Consider the following 22,447-nt stretch of genomic DNA (forward strand, 5'->3'; position numbering starts at 1 on the left):
CTGAGAGTCAGTTTTCGTGGCCAGCAATTCAATCGCCGTCATAATATTATCGACAAAGTCTGGAGAAAATGGCAACGCAACGGCTTCAGTGGGAGAGCTAGCTGCTTTCTTGCCAGCAGCTGAATTAACAGCTTTCGCACTTCTACTGCCCGACATGTTTTAAGCAAGAACCGCTCCATGTAGATGTAATGTTTTCCACCCAACTACACCGACCAACAATGTATAACTTCGAGACAAAGTTGTAGCTTATTTATCAGAATTAAGCAGTCTTATAAACGATTAAATTGAAAGTTGCATGCAAAGCTCTGGGACCTTGCAGTCACATGTCGAACACCTCTAGTTCAGTTTTTTGTTGTAATATCTGTATCCCAATCAACACTCCATCTCAGTTGGTGTCAGTAATGCATTAAATGTTGCTTGCCAACTCCCATAAAACATTCATAAGAAGAAGAAAGGCCCCAGAGGCTGCAGCACCACTAAAAATGAGGCATCACACCATGGAAACCAGGGGGCACTGCAGACAAGTCAGGGAAAAAATTAACTGTGTTTGCTCTTTTATTAAAAAGCCAAAAGAGGTTAGATAACACTAGTTAGATAAGATGTAAAGAAAACTGGTAAGCGTGACTGAATGTAAACACAGCTGTGACGTTTTCATTGTTGAACGTAAGTGGAACTAAAACTGTGGGTTTGGTTATCACCCTTAACTTTTTATCTGTTTTGCTATTATTGTCTCCCTCGTTTTCTCTCTCTCTCTCTCTCTGTCACACACACACACACACACACACACACACACACACACACACACACACACACACACACACACACACACACACACACACACAAGCTTAGTTAGACCTTAAAGCTTGTTAATGATACAGAATAAATTAAATAATGTGGAATGTACAAGGAATTGGAAATTACATAAGAAGCATTAATTAATACACATCCAAACTGCATGGGAGATTTTGTGAATGTGGATGGAGGCGTGCATTTGCTCCAGGTGAGAGGGCGGTGCCTCAGGCAATCCCTGCTTTGCTAGATGACTAGCGGCCATGGTGGTAGGCTATTGAATAGGGTTCTTAGCTATGGTCTCTGCTATGTTGGTGAGACAAGGCTTAGGCCAGTTGGAAAGCTGCTGGTTGGACATTCACGCTGCTCCCTTTTTACCACTTCCCTCCTGTTTAACACAAAGGCAACACTGCAAAACAATCAGGCTTCGGGGTATGGAAGGATGTAACTTTCTGGCATGAGGAAAGCTGACAGTGTTAATGTGGTGGTATTTGTGGGGGACTTAGGCCATTTCCCAACATGGTGGGTTCCTTCCAGGCGGCCTATGGTTCACTGGGATGTTCCAACTTGTACAGTGTCCTTGAGTGAAAGGTGCTTGAAATAAAATGTATCATTATTATTATGACATTGAACTGAAAGAGCGTAGAGCCACAGTGGACAGCTCTTGTTACATTAAAAATTTTCTCTCTAGGAATAAAGTAATTTTCAGTTCAATTTATTTTTCAAAGGCATTAGTAAAATTATTACATTAACTCATAAAGATGTTTTTTTTTTTTGGAAATCTGAATCGTTGCCTGTGTTTATTTTATGCCTTTATACTGGTCTAGCAATGTGGGTTAGGGTTAATGTGTAACATTCCTTTGGGATGAATCATGTTTGGCTGCTTGATGACTCTGATGTTATAGCAAAAGAATCCTGGGATCAAAACCCAGCCTGTGGTGTTTGCATGTTCTCCAGACGCATGCATGGGTTCTTTCCAGGTACTCTAGTTAATGTAACGTTAATTGGTCTTTCTAAAGCATCTTTAGGAGTGAGAGTCTGCATGCATGGTTGTGTGTCCTACATGGTTGTGTATCCATGAAATCGACCAGCAACCTGTTCAGGATGTGTTCCGCCTCTCAGCAACTGCCCCTGTGACCTTCCAAGGATAAGTGGGTATAGAACAAAGGTGGGTGTCGAAGCCAATAATTACGCTCAAGTAAGAGTAGCACTACTTCAATATATTTTACAGAAATAGAAGTGAATAGTATTTTATCCAAAAGATTATTCAGGTAAGAGCAAAAAAAAGTATTTGGTAAAAAGGCCTACATAGGAAAGGACTTTGTAAAGTGCCGTGAGATGACATGTTGTGGATTAGGGCTCTATAAATAAACTGAATAAAGTACTGAGTGCTCCAGTAATACTGTTCAATCTGTACCTGCATAGAAATCAGCTTATCAAATATATGGATATTTAATGGTGCTCCACTGAAAACAACAGTGGAGAAATACTTCAATATAGTTCTGGGATTTTCAAACACCCATCCATCTATTTTCTAACAAGTCTATCCCTTGTGGGGTCATGAGGGGTGCTGGTGCCTATCTCCAGCTGTCAATGGGGGAGAGGCGGGGTTCAACCTGGACAGGTCGTCTTTCCATCGCAAACAGGACAAACAACCATTCACACACACACTCACACCTAAGGGGAATTTAGAGGCCAGTTAACATAACAGTCATGTTTTGTTTGTTTTTTTTACTGTGGGAGGAAGCCGGAGTGCCCGAAGAGAAACCACGCATGCACAGGGAGGACATGCAAACTCCATGCAGAAGGAGGGCAAGGATAGGACTTGAACCCAGGACCTTCTTTATATTCAAATATTTTTATTGGATTTTGAATTGTACATACAAAATAACAAGTAACCAAAGAACAACCCCAACATAAACAAGATTAAAATGACAACACAGGAAAAAATAAGTAAATAAGTAAAGTAGAATACAAAATCAGATAACATAAAAATAAGAAACTTAAGGAGAAAAAAAATAGAATAAATAAATGAATATTGACTTGTTACAGTAGGGTTATAGAGCCAATGACTCAATTATGCCCCAGTGTTTCCAGCAGGGAATCTTAAGTGAAAATAATTCAGAAACGGCTGCCAGACCTTTTAGAACCTCTGGGTTGATCCCCTGATTGTGTGCTTCAATTTCTCTGGTTTTAAGTGTGCCATTACATCCTTAACCCAGCACCTGTGTGTGGGAGGCCTCTCTGACTTCCAATTACGTAGGGGGCCACGCCAAATATTGAACCCACCACATTCTTGCTGCATGGCAACACAATAAAGCTACATTCTAAGATAAAAAAAAATGTCCATCTTTCCACCATCCTTTGTGCAGTGTACTAGTCATAACTGGCAAAGAAACAACCCCACAGCATGACGCTACTTCCACTGTGCTTGCCAGTTTATAAAGTGTTAAGCAGTTTGAAAACTTCAAATAGTCCAATATTCATCTCGCCTAACCATGCAGCTTTTCTCTTGAAACCATTTAGCTTGCTCATGTGGGCAGCAGGTGTTGATTTTGAAGGAGAGCTTTTCTCTTTTGACAAGTCCATGATTAGGTAACACGCGCTTCACTGTGGTCAGTAAGCCTGGTGCTTAAATAACTTCCAGCTCATTGGCAGACTTAAGCTTTAGTGGTTCTTGAAAATCCTAACTTCCTCTTATCTCAGAGTGGCGGTTTCAGTTCCAGAGCTTGATCAGGGTGAAGTAGTGATAGCTCCAAAATTGTCTCAACTGTTGATGATGGGATTTCCAGTTCTTCAGAAATGGAGAACCAAATCCTTTTCCAGCTTGTGTAAATCTATATTTGTCCTTAGATCATTACAAGATCCTTGGCCTTTCCTGTTGTTCGGGGTATTGATCAATCCAGAGAGATGGGAAAAGGACAACAACAAAAAAGAAAACATGCTGGCAAAAAGATACTTGAAACTGTACTTAATCATGATCATTGATGAAAGATGAATGGCTCTTATGGGAAAGCTTTCATTCAAGTATTTCATATTGTTTTTATCCTGTGTGGATGATAGAAAATCTACAATATTCCAGTTGTATGAAAAACTACTTCCACCATGGATAAAATAACAAATAAAAAAATTAAAAGCCCAAATTAAAAGGGCATTTATATCTGAGTAGATTTAAACCTCTGACCCCAGGCATACCTGATGTAGGATGTAGAACAGATGTAGGAAGAGAACAAATTACAAGGACATCTACAAGGGAAAACCCCATGTACATTATTCACACTCACAGAAAACCCAAATGAATTTACGCAAAGATCTATGAAGAAAACTGTGCGCAGTCATGACTTGTTTTGATAGTTTACAGTTGAGTAAACTATCAAAACAAATCATGTGATATTTTTGCTTAAATACAGCAGAAATACCACAGCAGCTAACTTTAATACCTCCTCCCCCTTTCTGACTGAGGATGTGGTAAAATGGTGGTGAGGAGACTTCCTTTCACTTCCTGTCACTCAGTGGAACAAAAGTGACATTTCTTGGTACTGCGACTGCTCTGTTCATTTCTGAAGACAGTTTTTTTATGCAAACTGTTTTTGGGCAGCAATAGCAACTAAAACCAAGTAACAGAGTAAGTGTAAACGATTTAATGAACGAGATGAGAATTGATATCTGCCCTCAATAGGGTTATAGTATGTTAGCATCGTACCATGGAGGTATGTCTATTAAACCAGAAGATGTTTCAGAGTTAATCTGCTAAGACTTCGCAGCTTTGCTGCTGTTTTCACTGAAAACTTCTCAATCATACAATAAAACCACAGAGAGCTTTATAGCAAGTTACTGTCACATATTGAAGAAGTTATTAGGCAATCAATTTTTCATTCTTGTTCACTGAGTTGAGAAACCAGTCAGAGTGACAATAACTGCTACCGGCTCTGCTTAGCTGATGTGCATTAATGGGAATGTGGTAAACCTAGATTCTGAGCATTTTGTGGTGATGAGTGAGAAACACAACAAGACTTTAGCTGACAGTCTCAGAAACAAGCATTCACACAGAAAAGCACAGCATAGAACATAATCTACATGTTGTTACTTCTTCATATTTTGGCTGGACTCTCTTATTTCAGCTGATAAGGGAACCAACTTCCATAAATATGCTTTAACTAACAGGAAACAAAGCACATTCCTGTCATTCTGCACCCATTACATACCAGTCGGTTTACTTCCAGACGTTATTCCTGAAGTAACTGTTAGGATGTAACCTCATAACTTAAGAAGCAAACACACTGTTCCTTTTTGTTGATGCCAAAAGTGCCAAAGAGCTGTCATAAACCTTTTTTTCTGAAATTATGTGAATGAAATTATTTCCTTTTATCTCTCTTACTCAGTTCTTCAAAATGTTTTATAAATTAAATCTCTGAAGCTATTAAAACCACATGTAAGCCCAGGAGCCCAGAAAGCAGAAAAAAAAGCATATTTAAAGTAACAGAGATGACCTGTGATGTGAGGCTGGCTTTGAACCATGCTTAAGAAGCACAAAGCGAAGTCCTGCTGCTTAATTATGCTGACTGAGACGGTGACTCAGACCTGGTATCTAAATCAGCTCAGGTATTCTCTCCAAGAGTACAACGAGATTGACTTATGCCAGAAACTTGTGATAAGCTTGTTTAGATAAACCTTACCCGTCCAATGGCACCAATAGCTCACTATGAAGAATAAAAACATTTGAAAGGGAAGGCTAACACATCCATTTCACCTAATCAGGAAGCAAATCAAAAACTTAAAGGGTACCTACTCAGTAATCAAAGTTCGGCACAATAGTCTTTGTCATTTTATCTAAAGTCACAACATAACTAAGGAGGGGAAGACACAGAGAAAGGTGGAAGCTGTAAGGGAACACACATGAATACATGTTGGATGAAATGTTTAGACTTTTAGACACACCTTGTAGGAAATGAAGACCACTCAGAGAACACATTAGAACATATTCATTTTAGGAGACATACCAAAGGCCGGAGGCCTTAGATGAACAAAGCGTGTAAAAACCCAAAACAAAAGAACATTTAAATAAAGGCTCTAAGGAAGAATTGTGAGGGGATAACTTAAACTCCAAATACCAAAAACAGAATTTGGGCCAGTTTATATTTGTGTAATGCATGTGGAACCTTCGGTTTTTAAATTAAATATTGAGATTAAATGAAAACAAAAAAATATTTGTGGGGAAAGGCTGTATCTAGGCCTTTCCTCACAAATACCTTTTAAAATGCTTCTGTCTTCATACCTACAAGTGATCATTGCTCTAATGCAGATTTTTAAGTGTGAAGTTTGACTTGATTTCACATCAAATTGAAGTGTGTCAGAGTGCAGTTTGTGCCTGCTGCACCCTGAACATTTGCCAGCACCTTCCTCCTCCCATCCAGCCCTGATTCCACTCTCCCTTGATCACTTACACCTGTCATCAAACAACCCGGACTCAAGCCACCTGTCAGTCAACCTATTTAAACTCACCTCAGTCTCCTCTTCCCCGCCGGTTCGTCTCTTGTCCTCCTTTGCCAGAAGGACTCTCCTCTCGTCATCCTCCAAGAACGACAGACTCCCTGCTCACGCAGCTGTCCTCTCCTGACCGCACTCCTTCCTTGGCTCCCTTGAATTCCGCTCCAAGCTCTGGTCGGGTCCCATCCCAAGGCTCACCTGCGGTCCTCCAGCTTCCTCCCGTCTGCCTGCTCCCCCTCGGTAAAGACTCTGGTTCTCATCCTCCACAACTCGTTTCTCCTCAATAAAACTCTTAAAACGAAGCTCCGTGTGTGGTGTGTGTTCGGGTTCGTCGTGACAAATCATGACAAAGTGTGCCATTATGTGGCAATGCACATTCATTTTTATAGCACATTTCAGTAACAAGACAATTCACAGTGCTGTACACAAACAGAACATAATAAACCATACAGAGGAAAGCACATTGCAGAGAAATAGTAGCAGCAGGTCAAGATAAGTTGGACTACAAACTTAATCTAAAGATGTTCCAGTGAACTACAACAGCTTAAATTGAACATAACACTTAAAGCCAACTCTAAACAAATAGGTTTTAACCTAGATTTAACGTAACTCAGGGTTTCAGCCCTTTTAGTTTTCTGGCCATTTGTTCCAGATGAGTGGAGCATAGAAACTAAATGCTGCTTCTCCATGTTTGGTTCCGAAAAACATGAAGAGGGATAGTAGCACTGTTTGGCTCTATTTTAATACCGTAAATGAAATCAGGCTGTATAGTTTGTAAAAAGCCGGTTAAATTCAGTGGAAATATAACAACTTTATATAAGCACGGGAAAAACCATTAACAAGAAAACGTCGAGCAACAGAAATGGAGAGAGGAGACGAAACTTCTCTAATTGGCCTGACAGACCCAGACCCACAGACTGACGCCACTGACTGAGGCGTTTCAGTCCTCCAGAGAACATCCAGGTAGATCAGAGTGGTCATCTTCAGCAGCAGTTCATCTTAACTTTCAATCTTGATATTATCTATCATATGTTACTGGAGCCCATACAGAAAATGTAATTAAGATCTTAAAAGAACCCAGTACATATATCCTATTAAAAAGTGTTATTTAAGATAACATTGACTAATCCTTTACTTATCCCACGACGGGGACATTTATAGGATTAAAGCAACAGGCAGGTGCACACAACACAGACAAAATGACATAAGGATTGAAAGATATAAGAGGTGGATTAGGAAAAAAACCATTATGAACATAACATTATTATTATCATTATTATCTAATTGTAATAATAAAATAAAAACCACAAAACCCAAAAGGTCAACAGTTTCATGATACATCAAGCTTAGGGACTGGCTAATATACAGCAGTTCATAAAAAGGCCATATTTTGGCTGCAGTGCTTGCTGTTCTCTTATGAACAAAAGATCAACTAGTGCACTAAATTCAATAGATGGGTTGAAAATATCCAGTATAGAATACAGAGATTTCCAGGGCATGAAGTATACAGTTAGGTTGACTTTTTTTAGTGTGTGTGTGTGTGTGTGTGTTGGCGGCAGGTGTAGAGGGGGGGCCCAAAAAGACTGCGTTGTCCCGGGCCCTAGCAAAGCTGTCAGCTGGCCTGGTCACACCGATCAGAAACCAATGTGTTTTGTCAGTAATTCCATTTTCTTATGAGTGTTTTGGTTGTTGTTGTTTTTTTAAATCAGCCTACATTAAAAAATCCGTCTGATACATATTAGCAGTCAGTCAAGTACTTTTATTATTTGATAAAATACACATACAAGCCTGTAATGTATTGAGTTGCTAAGACATTCTGGGATTTAGAGACTAACAGAAGAATTTTATAGTCTATTCTCTGAGATACAGGGAGCCATGGAAGGACTTTAGAACTGGGGTTATGTGCTCTTTCTTAGTCTTAGTGAGGACGCAGGCAGCAGCGTTCTGGATTAGGGCTGGACGATAATTCAATAATATATATCAATCGATAGACGTGTGATGTGATAGAGGAAAAAAGGGTCAATAAAATGTTCAATAGAAGAACAGTTTTCCTTCCTTTTGCCTATCCACAGTCACTACAGCCTCCCAACCAATCACAGACACAGACCAAGGAACGCTCCATCACAAAGTTCTGTCCCCTTCAGAGTTCAGGGAGCATGTGTTCTTTAAAAAAAAAAAAAACTTGTAGTTTGATAAAAAGTTAAAAGGGTTGTTTTGTTTGTGTTATCTAAAATAGGTCATTAAGCAACAGCATAAGATGGTTAGCGCTGCTCTTAAAATGTTTTGAAGTTTTTGATCATTATTGATATCAATCGATATCTATTTTTATCTATCCATCCATCCATTAATTTTCTGATCCGCTTAATCCCTCATGGGGTCGCGGGGTGCTGATGCCTATCTCCAGCGTACACACTGGGCGAGAGGCAGGGTACACCCTGGACAGGTCGCCAGGGCAACACAGAGACAAACAGGACAAACAACCATTCATGCACACACACACACACCTAAGGACAATTTAGAGAGACCAATTAACCTAACAGTCATGCTTTTGGACTATGGGAGGAAGCCGGAGTGCTCGGAGAGAACCCACGCATTTTTGGCAGACTTGTGAAAACACCTTTGCAGTAATCAATCTGATTGGATACATTTGTCCTTTAATCCTGGAAATGTTCTTCAGGTGATAGAAGGTCCACTTTGTAATTGTCTCTAGATGGAGGTTCAGCTCAGACTCCATCACTACACCCAGATTTCAGGCCTGATCAGTGGTTTCTAGCTGAAATGACTGAAGCTGAATGCTAACTCCTAATCACTGCTCAATTGGTCCAAAAATTATTACTTCAGTTTTATTTTTACTTAAGTGTAGAACATTTTGGGACATACATACATTGATTTCTTCTTAGCATTGAGGACTCACGAAGTGAGATTAAAAGTCTTCCTCCCTTTTGGTCTGCTAGGATTACTTAGAGCTGCTTCTCCACAGCCATTCTCATTGTTCTGGAAGTACCACATTTCTGTAGTCTTATCACATCACAGCTCAGCCTGTAGGTAGCTCAGGCATTTTACAGATCCACACAAAGACGCAGGTGTGTAATGTGCTAATATAGTGGCTTGCAAAAGTATTCCCACTCCTGGAACTTTTGCACATATTACATTACAACCACAAACAAATCTATTTTATTGGAATCATATGTGAAAGACCAACGCCAAGTGGTATGATTGTGAAGAGGAAATAAAATTATACATGATTTTAATTTTTTTTACAGAAACCTGAAAAGTGTGGTGTGCAAAAGTATTCAGCCCCCTTTTCTCTGAGTGCACCAGATTACCTGGAGAAGTTGCCTGATGATTGTTAAAGGCTGACTGGAGTCCACCTGTGTGTAATCTAATCTCAGTACCAATACAGCTGCTCTGTGACGGCCTCAGAGGTTGGTTAAGAGAATATTGGGGAGCAAACGGCATCATGAAGTCCAAGGAACACACCAGACAGGTCAGGGATGAAGTTGTGGAGAAGTTTGAAGCAGGCTTAGGCTATAAAAAGATTCCCCAAGCTTTGAACATCTCACTGTTCAATCCATCATCCAGGAATGGAAAGAGTATGGCACCACTGTAAAGCTATCAAGACAAGGCTGTCCACCTAAACCTACAGGCTGATCAAAGAGAACACTGATCGGAGTTTCAGCCAAGAGGCCCATGGTGACTCTGGATGAACTGCAGAGATCCACAGCTCAGGTGGGGGCATCTGTCCACAGGACAACTCAGTTATGCTCTGTGCAAATGTGGCAAGAAGAGAGCCGTTGTTAAAAGAAAACCAGGAGAAGTCCTGTTGGCAGTTTGCCAGAAACCATGTTGGGGCACAGCAAACATGGAAGAAGGTGCTTTGGTCAGATGAGAGCAAAACTGAACTCTTTGGCCAAAACGCTATGAGTGGCGGAGAACGAACATTGCGCATCACTCTGAACACACCATCCCCACTGTCAGACATGGTGGTGGAAGCATCATGCTCTGGGAGCGCTTCTCTTCAGCAGGTACAGGGGAAGATGGTCAGAGTTGATGGGAAGATGGATGGAGGCAAATACAGGGCAATCCTGGAAGCAAAGCTGCTGCAGTCTGCAGAAGTCTTGAGACTGGGGCGGAGGTTCACCTTCTAGCAGGACAGCCACCATGAACATACAACCAGAGCTACAACACAATGGTTTAAAACAAAACACATTCCTGTGTTAGAATGGCCCAGTCAAAGTCCAGACCTAAACCCAATTCAGAGTCTGTGACTGTCATGATTTGTCTTAGGATGAACCCGGACACAGCACGCACACACAGAGCAAGTTCTTTAAAGTGAGTTTATTGAACATTGTAGATGATGATGATGACGATGATGATGAGAGGAACCAGAGTCTTAACTGACGGGGATGTAGGGTGCAGAAGCTAGCCGACAGGAGGAGTGCGGAGAGACTGACCAGTAGAGAACACCAGAGCCGAGAACTTGAGATCAGGACGGAAACCAGGAGTTGAGAACTTGAGACCAGGACGGAAAACCAGAGCCGAGGGCTTGAGACCAGGAAGGAACAGTGTCTTGGGTTGAGGCTGGGCTGGAACAGAGCTAAAGCAGAGTCTCTGGCAGTGACTGATCAAAAATAAAGCTGAAGCAAAGTCTCCTGGCTTACTGAACAAAAAAACACAAAGCTGAAGTAAGTCTTCTGGCTGACTGAAACAAAAACTGAGCTGACATAGGGTTCTGGCTGAAAACAGAGCAGGAGTTGAACACTACGGACCAGCAAAAAGAACAGAATGAGGTGGGTATATATAGAGGTGATAACAGGTGGAGACAGATCAGTGAAGATTGCAGCCTGACAGGTGGAACCAATCAGGCTACGCAGGGAAGAGAGAGAGGAAGGGAGGCTCAGCATGCAGCCTACAAGCTGCATCCTGACAGTGACAAAATCGGAAAACTGCAGTTCACAAATGCTCTTCATTTGATCTGATTGAGCTTGAGCTGTTTTGCAAAGAATGGGCAGAAATCTCAGCTAAAAAACACACACATAAAAATGATGTCTGTGGTTGTAATGTGACAATATTTGGAAACGTTCAAGGGGTATAAATACTTTTGCGAGCCACTGTATTAACATCAGGCCATGGTTGGCAGGGGTGAAACTGTGAAAAACTCCAAACAACACATTGGATATGATTGGATGTAGAAGATGTTTTTATTTAAAACTCTACAGTAAAAATATACAAGTTGATGAGAAATTATTCACAACATACATAGTATGTTTTAAAAGCTCTGCCCTCCAACCTCTAAATTCAGGTTGATTCAGGAATCAGCAAGTTGTCTTTCACCGGAGACATGGGCTCTCCTTTTACACAGGAGGTGATCTTCACAGTTTCCCTGAAAATACATACATGGCAAAGATGAGTTGGATCTTTTCAACCTTAAAAATAATTAAATGAACAAAGAGTTACTCATAGACTCAATTTTCTTTTTAATAGCTACTGGATTTTTTCATTTTATAACAAAGGAAATGCGAATGTGTTGCTTAGATCACAAGGAGGGAAAAACAGGACAGAAAAGCTTTACTAGTACAACATGGCACCTTGGGAAGTTGGTTTCATGCTGAAAATACCTGCCTTAAAAAGATTTCCCACATTAAGAAGCAGTACTTTGGAAATCAAAGTAACAGGATTTGACTTAGAAAACAAAAGATTTCAATTATTTAATGAAAAAATGTGTTCTGAACTTTACTAAACAGTCTTAGTGTTGTCAGTGTCACTTTATGTCATTTACTCAACGGTGAAGCAGAAGCTTCCAGGTCCAAGGAGGCAAATTAGGGAAAAATGTCCCCTACGTTCAATAATATTCAATATGACAGCCATAGATTACATCAGAAAAGAAAGCATTTCACCTTGCTGTGAAATAACTTTGTTCCCTTACTTTTTATAGCTAAAGTTCTTCCAGAGACTGCTTATAGTGGCCTGGACCCCAGGGTTGTTCTCGTTAGAGGCTGAAGAACATTTCTTCCCAGGACCCACAGCCTTCTTCCTTAGGCCACTCACTCTGGCTGGGCCTAACGTGGGTGTATTCGCTGCCTGATTTCGTATGCTGGATTTCTGCTTCGACAGTCCAGAAACCTGGGGACAACAAGTTCACAGCACAATAGAGATCCAGCTCCAAAGGTTTGATATTCCAAACATTTAAGAGATGAGCCCCAGGCCTTTTAGACTCCTTTCTGTAACTCTTCATCAAAGAGGTCAGAACCAGAGCTAGTAAAAGTGTTTAATAATAATAATAATAATAATAATAATAATAATAATAATAATAATAATAATAATAATAATAATAATAATAACAACAACAACAACAACAACAACAACAACAACAACAACAACAACAACAACAACAACAACAACAACAACAACAACAATAATAATACATTTAATTTATACTGCACTTTCCATCAAAAGATCTCCAAGTGCTACAGGTAAAAAAGAAAAAAAAGCATTAAAAAAAAGCTTTTTTAGAAGAGAGAGAGAAAAGAAATAAAAATAAAACATCTAAAGGTGACCAAAAGCTTTGCTAAAAATAAATGTTTTAAGGCCTTTTTTAAAACACTCAGTGGACTGAGGTGCCCTCAAGATGTCAGGGAGGGCATTCCACAGATGCGGGGCAGCAGCACAAAATGCCATGTTCATGGACGCATTGATGTGTCAGGTTGGAAACCTAGTACTCAATCCTGGTGGAGATGGGAAGCCAGTGTAGTGAATGGAGGATGGGGGTAATGTGCTCATGTTTCCGTACTCTTATCAGGATCCTAGCTGCAGAGTTTTGAATGTACTGAAGCCTCTGCAGACAATTTCTAGGGATCCCAATGAGAAGTGCATTGCAATAGTCCAGTCTGGAGGAGACAAAGGCATGAACCAGCTCTTCTGCGTTTGGGAGGGAGAGAATGGGACGAAGTTTGGACATTTCAGAACTGTAGGCCAGCTGTGGTTTAATTTCGGAGGTCATAGAAAAAGGTTTTGCATAGGTGATTTATATGTGCTTCAAAAGTGAGTTGGAAGTCCATTTTTACACCAAGGTTTCTAACTGTTGACGAAAGCGGGATGTTAGTACCAGAAAAGGTGATGCTGGTTATGGATAAGGATTTGGTTTGATGAGGAGTTCCAACCAGTATGGCTTCGTTTTTTGAGCTATTTAGTTGAAGAAGGTTTTGCTCCATCCATACCTTTAACTCCTCCAGACAGGTGGTGAGTTTTGATGGGGATGACTGTGAGGGTGAGGTGTCAGCTGTGACATTAACATAGAGCTGTATGTCATCAGCATAGCAGTGAAATGAAATATTGTGGCAGCTGATGATTTGGCAGAGGGGGGTGAGGTAATGGATGAAGAGGATGGGGCCAAGGACTGATCCCTGGGGGACACCACATGTAACTGTGTGTGGATGTGATTTGGAGTGGCCTAGGGAGATGTATTCTGTCCGGTTTGTGAGATATGATCTGAACCAACTGAGAGCAGTGTCATTTAGTCCAGTAGTGAGGTGGAGCCGGTTTAAGAGAATGCCATGGTCGACAGTATCCCATGCAGCAGAAAGGTCAAGAAGGATGAGGAGGGATGAAGAGCCAGCATCGGATGATATGTTTTTTCAAAGAGGTTATTATGTTTGAGGTGGTCCTGAAGGTGAGTGGCAACTGCTTTCTCAAGTACCTTTGATATGAAAGGGAGATTTGAGATGGGCCTATAGTTGGATAGGACTTCCGGTTGCTTTTTTTAAGCAATAGTGTGATAATGGCATTTTTTAAGACAGAGGGAACATGACCAGATTGAAAGGAACTATTTATAACAGCAGTGATCAGGGGACTAAGGGCAGTGATATGAGATTTTACCAGGGATGTTGGGAGAGGGTCCAGGGGACAAGTGGAGGATTTCATCTTCCTGATGATGTTCTACACCTCTTCTGATGAAACCTCAGGAAAGTAGTTTAGGGGATTGGAGATGGTATGAGTTGGGGGAACAGTTTTGGTGGGAGGACCGGAGAGAGCAGAGCGAATAAGGGCAGTTTTGATGTGAAGAAATCCATAAATTTATTGCACTGCTCTTCTGTAGAGGCAGTAAGTGGGGGATTGTGGTTTGAGAAGGTGGTTTATAGTGGAAAAAAGCTGCTTGGAATTTCCTGGGTTATTTCTGATGGCATCAGAGTAAAACTGTGATCTTGCGTCTTTGAGGGACTGTGCATATTTTTGTTTGTGCTCCCGGTAAATTTGTTTGTGGACAGTGAGGCCAGAGGCCCTGAAGCGGCGCTCAAGGACCCGCCCTGCTGCCTTCATCTTACGAAGCCCATCTGTGAACCAGGGTGCTGAGCGGGTGAAGGTGACTGTTCTTGTTTTAACCGGGGCATGAAGGTCCAGGAGGCTGCTCAGATGGCTATTGTAGTAGTCCACTGCTTCATGACCAGGTCCAGGGTATGCCCCCTAGTGTGTGTGGGGACATCAACAAGTTGTTTTAAGTTAAAGCAGTCCAGTAGTTCAGCTGCAAAACGTCAGAAGGGGGTGTCAACGTGGATGTTCATATCACCTAAAATTATCACATTGGCAGAGGATGTGCAGAAAGTTGTGAGGAGATTTGACATCTCAGTGATAAATGATGGGTTTGGTTTTGGTTGTCGGTAGATGAGGAGGAACAGCACAGGGGAAGGGGACTGACGTTTAAATGCAAGGCATTCAAATGAGGACAGTTCGGGTAAAGGTTGCAGAGATAACTCCAGATCACTGCGATGGATGACTGACAGGCCGCCTCCACGCCTTGTGCTGCAAGCTTTCTGGAGGTAGCTATATCCTTGGGGACAGCTCTCATTTAAAGAAAAAAAGTTACTTGGTTGGTGCCAGGTCTCTGTAATGCACATATAATCCAGAGATTTATCCAGGATGTAGTCGTGAATGAGGCAGGATGTATTTGTGATATACTGTGCATTAAAACGTGTGATTTTGCTATTTGATGATGCAACAAATCTCTGCACTGGCCGTAGTAGACTGAAGTCCGCTCCACGTTTCCCATTCAGCACATTGAGAGGTGTTGTCATGGAGATGCCCAATCTACTTCTTCGGTAGGAGCCGGCGCTCTGATGACGTATGTGTGGAGCGACAGTTCGCATTTCTGACCAAATAACCGGGATGGTGTGACTGGTTCGTGAGCAGAAAACCTTTCCGCGGGAACCTCTATGGACATAGTGTGAACGGCGGAGAAGTCCTAGTTGTTTAATCACTGCATTGCACGCTGGAGTGAGGAAACTGTTGCGATTTACCAGCTGGTTGACGGAGTAACTCAATATAGTGATGGTACCGTGGCGGTGGAAAACTCTGCGGCAGCGGCGAAGGGTGGTTCCCAGGACAAACTCAGTCCAGGCTGTCCAGGAGGAAACCTTTCCGACTGAGGCCTCAGCGACAGTGACCAACTCCAGGGAGTCTCCAAGCAGGAGTTTCTGCTAGCGACAACAGGTAGGCCACCGCTAGACTCAAAAACCCACGTAATCCATACAGGTCCACAGTTCAGTGGTGCGGAAGGTAAAATAGTTGATTAAAAAAAAGGTCCACTGGTCGGTGACCTAACTAGTAAAAAGGTTAAAAGAATAAAATAAAAGTTTACTAAAAAGCTTGCCGTTATTTTACCGTGACTGGAGAAGCGGCGAACAGATAGCGCCAGCATCCTCTCCCAGCCTCACGCATTGAGCAAGAACAGAGCTTAGAGTTAGAACAAACCCAGTCAGACGACCCAAAACTTGCTCACATGTTCACCACTTCCACATCTAACAGTACCCTTTCATTGCAGTGGCATTGCCGTGCCAAATATACAGCAACTAAGGAAGCATTTAACCAATAGGTTGCCACTTCTCCTAGACGTAGTGCTGTTTTTCTGACAACTTGTCTAATTTTATTACTAAGTAATAGGAAGTGCTTGGAGTCACGGCCAACTCCGAACTAATCCTACCCTCTACATGTGTAAGGTTACAAGCTGCTCACTTATATAACACTGATACAGACTTCCTCGCCTGTTAGAGGAAAATTAAATGTGTTTACAGAGGCACACTGTTTCTTTAAATGAAAACAAAACTAAGTAAGAAACCAAAACAATGCTAAATGTTGATCGTAACAACTAAAATCCCACCTTTGATCCCAGCATGCCTGATTTTCGACAGGTTTCAGTGAGGGAAGCAGGGCCTTCTGGCTCTGGTTCTAGATCAGCACTTGAATTCCTCTCCTAACAAAGAACAAAAACACTCATCACAACCTAAACCAGAGATTCCCTGAAAATGTGTACATTCTGAATTAATGTGTAAAATGCTGCTGTTTTCATCCCACAGTAAAAGACCTGCATCAAACTGCATCAAAATTTAGATGAATCAGTAATTGTATGCCAAGACATAACGATAAGCTAAAAAGCATCAACAGAAGCACAGATCATGGCAACACAGAAAGCAGATACACCTGTGTCTGATCAGAGAAATACTCTGACTGCAGAATGCAATGAAATACTGAGAATAGTGCAAAACAAGTTTTCTTGTATTTAATCTAAACACTTGGATAGCATAAATGGAAACTGCAACACAGAGCTCAGCATGAACACCATCATCAAGTTTGCGGACGACCCTACGGTGATTGGTCTCATCAGCAACAACAATGAGACAGCCTACAGGGAGGAGATCAAGCACCTGGCCACATGGTGCACTGAAAATAACCAGCTCCTCAACACCACCAAAAGGAAGGAGCTCATCGTGGACTTCAGAAAAGATTAAAGAGGCACGCACGACACCATCCACATCAATGGAATGGCTGTTGAGTGTGTCTCCAGTTTCAAGTTTCTGGGGACCCACATCTCAGCGGACATGTCCTGGTCAACCAACACCTCCTGCCTGGTCAAGAAGGCTCACCAGCGCCTCTTCTTCCTGAGGACACTGAGGAAAAATCAGCTATCCTCGACTATCCTGGTGAACTTCTATCGCTGTGCAATAGAAAGTATCCTGACCAACATCCTTAAGGACTCTTTCCACCCAGCCCTCCGGCAGGCGTTTCAGGTGCCTCTGGACCAGAACCAGCAGACTAAACAACATCTTTTTCCCCAGAGCTGTCTCTTTATTTAACTCTAACCCTCACTGATAGACTCTCCTCTCCCTCCTCACACCTACCTCCATTTTGTTATTCTGTTATTTACAAGACTGTAATGTTCACCTGCACTCCTGACTGTTACTATTGTACAACTGTTTACATGCATCTTGCACTACTCACTATGACTGAATATTGATTTGCACTGCTGACTGTCTATTCACAGTACCAATTGTTTACAAATACATTTGCAATACCGTACTTTAACTGTAATATGCAATTACCTTCCACTGCACTTTAATTTAAATAGCTTCTGTCCAAACTCTATTTATTCATTTTATAGTAATAGCTTCCTGTATATCATGCTCACAATTCTGCCTAAAGTAATAACCATCTGTACATATATTCATAGTACATGTAAACTCTGTTATAATAATCATCTGTATATTATGCTATTGTACATATCTGTAAAACTCTATTCATTTGGTACATATCCACCTGTATATTATATTCCAGGGTTTCCCGCAGCGCTATCTTGGCGAGGTGGCCGCCTCGCCAAACTCACGCTACCGCCTCGCCAACATTCAAAAAAAAAAAAAAAAAACTAACTCGATATGCTTGCATGTTTATTTGACGTTAACACGCGTTTTTTTGTTGTTGCTTTCGCGCGTGCATATAGTGAATGGCAGGGAAAAAAACACATGGATACACCCCCCCCAAGTTGTTGTCGACCCCCCAAGACTTCCTCCTCATTGTCATTGTTTTGCCGTCTATTGAAACATGCTGCAGCAAACAAGCTAAACAGAATAAACATCTCACGTGTGGGAACACCCTTAGACAGTGCTTAATGTTGGAGGTCTAACCAAGCTTCAAGAGCTCTATGAACGCTGGTAAAGGCAGTAGATGTGTTGGGAACTTACAGATGGAGTCTTCTTCTGGGAGGAGAAGGAGCATATGTATGGAAGGACTTCCTCTTCATTGATAGAAGTGGACTGGGACTGGGAAAAGTAAGCACTGTCCTGGGAGGGAGGAGAGTCTGGGGGGTAGTCCCCATGTTCTGCTGTTATCTCAGGGGAAAATGAGTCTCTAGAAAGTTGGCAAGTTGTCTGAAGAGATGAGGAACTCGCTCTCTTATACTTAAACTGCAGCAGGGCGACCACACCTGAGGGGGACTTTGCTGCTCTGGAAAGATCAGTGGAGGAGGAGCTGCCTGACCACTGGAACAACTTGAGACCCTTGCTGGCGGAAGGAGGGGATGTACCATCAGGGGACACAGGAGGACTGGGGGTTTCTACAGGTGGGACATCAGGACCATCACTTTCACTGAGGGAATTGTCCTGAGAAGGATCCTTAGCTGTCTGCTCCGATCCCCCAGTGGACTCCTTGGTGTTCACAGCGGTTGCTGAACTAGAGCTACTGAAGAATCTGTAAGTAAGAACAAATACATTTGTAACAAAACAACACAAAAATCTACATCACACATATGAGCCCTGTGCCCGACGGGTTATGTGCAGCAGGAGACACGGTGGACTCCTTGGAGGAGGATCATGTGTCTATCCATTTTATCAGTTGAGGATGTTGAAAATGCATTCAAAATTGAATTTAAGACAAGAGGATTTCTGCTTTTTGGAGCTGGCAGTTACCTGTAGTGTAGAGAAATTCTAAAAACATCGGCAGCTGTTTCGGCCCATGTCAAGGCTGCCTGATCTATGTGAGCGATGTGTCCGCTACCAGCGCTCAGACTGAAATGCTGTGTAAGCAGAACTGTAGGCCACCTGTGGTTTATGAGATTGTTGGCAGGATCAGAACGATCTTGGAGAAAGCTGGAAGCTGGCAGAATGATCACAATTTTGACTGTTTGGAATCGCCATTGAGATGTACCAGTGAGACTTTAAGGCAGACAGAAAAACAAGAGTCCGCCTGCCCAATCAGAATCTGACCTCCTTGTTGGCCTCGAAAGGCAAACAACCTTAATTTTTCCCTGGATGTTATGTAAACAAGACGCTCTGTGACATCTGTGACCTGAACAGAGCGCTACTGGACTGCCTGATAACGTCAACACTATCAGACTTTAGCTGAGAGCGCTGTCACAGTTCACAGTCTAACACACACATGCGTGCATGCGCACGCACGCACGCACGCACGCACGCACGCACACACACACACACACACACACACACACGATTACACTAAAACACACAGGCACACACACCACCTCTACTGTGCTTTCTTCCCTTACTCTACTTGCCATTTTAGATGTAGTTTAGAAAGGTCAGAGCAGAGACCTTAAGTTGTAGCTTTACTTTGTTAATGTATGAACAAACAATTAAGTGTAGAGTTTTTTGGTGATGAAGCTCATTCCAGTAGTTGTTGCTTTGGAAAAGTTGGACAAAATTACTTTAAATCAGAAATCCCCAAGAAAATACTTAGATTATTTCTTATTATGAATAGAAACAACTAAGCACTGTGATTTATGCTTTTTGTATTTTTGTTAATGTTAGAAAGAAGTCTAGTTTATTCCTTTGTTAACGCAATGTTTGTCCTTTCTGTCATGATTTGATGAGATAAACCCGAACAAGAACACACACACAGAGCTCGTTTTGAGAGTTTATTGCAAATAATGAGTTGTGGAGGTGGAAAACCAGAGTCTGTTACCGGGCTGAGCAGATGAAAGCTGAGTGCAGGAGCAGACTGACGGCGGGAAGCTGGAGGACTGTGAGTGAGCTTGAGGTGGAAGACAAGAGGTCCAAAGAGCTTCGGGGGAAGACACGGGAAGGGAGCCGTCTGTGTGGGAACACAAGGGGAGGCTGGAGGACTGCAGGTGAGCCTTGGGGCGAAACCCAAGGCAGCAGGTGAGCTTTGAGATGGGACCCCAGCAGAGCCTGATAGGAGAGCCTCAGGACGGAACTCGGGCAGGGCTTGGAACGGAATCCAAGCAGGAGCATAGGGAGGAGTGTGGTCAGACCAGACGACAAGGGAAGGGAAACGCTCATCTCAGGAAGACGAGGTTTGGGTGAAGACGAACCGGCAGGGAAGAGGAGACTGAAGAGAGCCTTTATAGTGGAGCTTGCAGGTGGATTGAGTCCAGGGATGATGAGAGACTGAAGGGTGTGGGTGATTAAGGTGAGTGGAATCAGAGCTGCACTGGAGGAGGAAGGAGCCAGTACAGCACTTTGAACTGTCTTGCTACTAAAAGGTGCTTTAAAAATAAACTATCCTTGCCTTAACTTGGGAGTACATGAGAACTGGCACAAAGAAATTAACTGAACACTAGTCAACAAGATGACCTACATTGTCTAACTAAATCCTGACCCGACTTTAAAAGTTAAGATTATTCTTCAGACGCTCTTTCGAGTGCTTAAGCTTCAAGTCAAGTTCCTGGATCCGCTTCGCTCAGATTTTGCTCTGGCATTCCCCTCGAGCCCCCTTGGTATTACCAAGCCAGACAAGCGTTCCCTTCCCTGGATTCACCCTGGTTCCTTCGGCTGTTCTCTGCTTCCCGCTTCCTGCTGGGGTGCTGCTCGGGCTCCCCGCCTCCGTTCCACCTGCCGGCTCACCTGTCACTCGGTCACCTAGTTCCTCCTAGAGAAGAGTTCCACTGAACCCGTACTACCGCTGCACTCCCCCCGGCTAGATTACCTGTGCCCGACGGTATGCACACCCACCTTACGGTTAGATTCCCACATCTGCCTTGCTTAACGCGTTCTTTTTCTCCCACAGTGTTTCGATCCCGGTGTCTCGATTACTGTCGGCCGCTCACTCTGTGAGCCTTATTTTCAGTGTATCTCCGAGCCTGAAATAAACATCTTTAAACTGCTCTTGCCTCCCGATTGTGTTCTGCATGTGAGCCAAACACCTAAAAACCATGACAGTTACAAACTCCAAATTATTCTCAAAGCATCAACCAAAATCTACCAAAGGGGTGAATAATTTGGGGTTTAACAGCCACTGAACATTGACTCTAAAATGAAAATTTGGTTTGTTATGCAAATCATTCAGGAAGCTGGATAAATACAGAGGTGAGAAATCTCTGCACAATAGGGTTAAGAATCGGTGCACGAAGACCCGGATGCAGCAGAGGGGTGCAGATGTGTATTCGTGAGCTCTCGGCGGTGGTACCTAGCATCCTGATTCAACTTCTAATACCCTTTGATTTTATGAAAAAGGCGAAGCAATTAAGAACACCTTTGCATGGCAAGCTCTAACTTTCGTCATACAAAGCAAAAGAAAACTGCAAATCAACTTAACGACACCTGCACGCCGAAACCGCAAGACACAGGGCGGACGGGGAAAAGGAAATATCCTTCAGCAAACTTCTCAATGCAATTCAAGAAACTAAAGAGGACCTCACAAAACATATTGACAGAAAAAGAGCTGGCATAGAAACAACATTAACAAAAAACGAGTCCTCACTCTCTATGCTGGCGGAACAGGTTGATGAGATACAGACACGAGTAAGTACAAACGAAGACGATATTAAAGATACGAGCGACCGTGTCGACAAAAATGGAGAAACTGATAACGCAACTGAAAGACAAAACTGATGATCTAGAAAATCGCAGCAGGAGATCTAACATCAGGATAATAAATGTGCTGGAACAAGCAGAAGGTTGTGATGCTGCAGGATTTTTGGAAAAGTTTATACCACAAATTCTAGGTAGCGACAACTTCACTTCTCCTGTCATCCTGGAAAGAACGCACCGCATTGGGAAGCAATCGGACAGACCGCGGCCTCTCATCGCCAAGTTCCTGAACTTCAGCGATAAAGAGAAAGTCCTTTGACTGGCCAGAAGTAAGGGAGAGATGACATATGAGCAGGGGCGGATTTACCATTAGGCAAAACTAGGCAAGTTCTGGGGGCCCCCTAAAACTCATTTTACATGTATGGTTAATACATCTATCACTTATTTGTGCACATTAATTATGTTTTTGATTACAATCCTTTCGCTAAAATGCCATCAGAATGCTTATAATATTGAGTGTGTCTCGGGGCCCCCCCTAAAGTCTCCACTACATTGGATCAGTCCATTTGCTGCGCATGTGCAGAAAGGTCTAGGGAGACGGCAAAACCATTTGAAAACAAACG

At 42.4% G+C, this 22,447-nt stretch overlaps 1 protein-coding gene across 3 annotated transcripts in view; it reads right to left on the bottom strand.

Moving 5' to 3' along the window:
- Positions 1-11,453: 11,453 nt before the first annotated feature.
- exo1 (exonuclease 1) overlaps positions 11,454-22,447 on the bottom strand; it is a 49,279-nt gene continuing 38,285 nt past the window's right edge. For 2 of the 3 annotated variants that reach the window (XM_021310736.2, XM_036130666.1), the window contains exons 11-14: positions 18,282-18,786; positions 16,427-16,519; positions 12,203-12,399; positions 11,454-11,659 (exon numbers count right to left, since the gene is read on the bottom strand). In XM_021310736.2, the coding sequence (XP_021166411.1) occupies positions 11,575-11,659; positions 12,203-12,399; positions 16,427-16,519; positions 18,282-18,786 (880 nt within the window). In that variant the 3' untranslated portion in view covers positions 11,454-11,574. The remainder of the gene's footprint in view (positions 11,660-12,202; positions 12,400-16,426; positions 16,520-18,281; positions 18,787-22,447) is intronic. The other variant, XM_021310737.2, reaches the window with a different exon arrangement.

This window comes from Fundulus heteroclitus, unplaced genomic scaffold (genome assembly GCF_011125445.2).
Source record: "Fundulus heteroclitus isolate FHET01 unplaced genomic scaffold, MU-UCD_Fhet_4.1 scaffold_37, whole genome shotgun sequence".
Taxonomy (NCBI): domain Eukaryota; kingdom Metazoa; phylum Chordata; class Actinopteri; order Cyprinodontiformes; family Fundulidae; genus Fundulus; species Fundulus heteroclitus.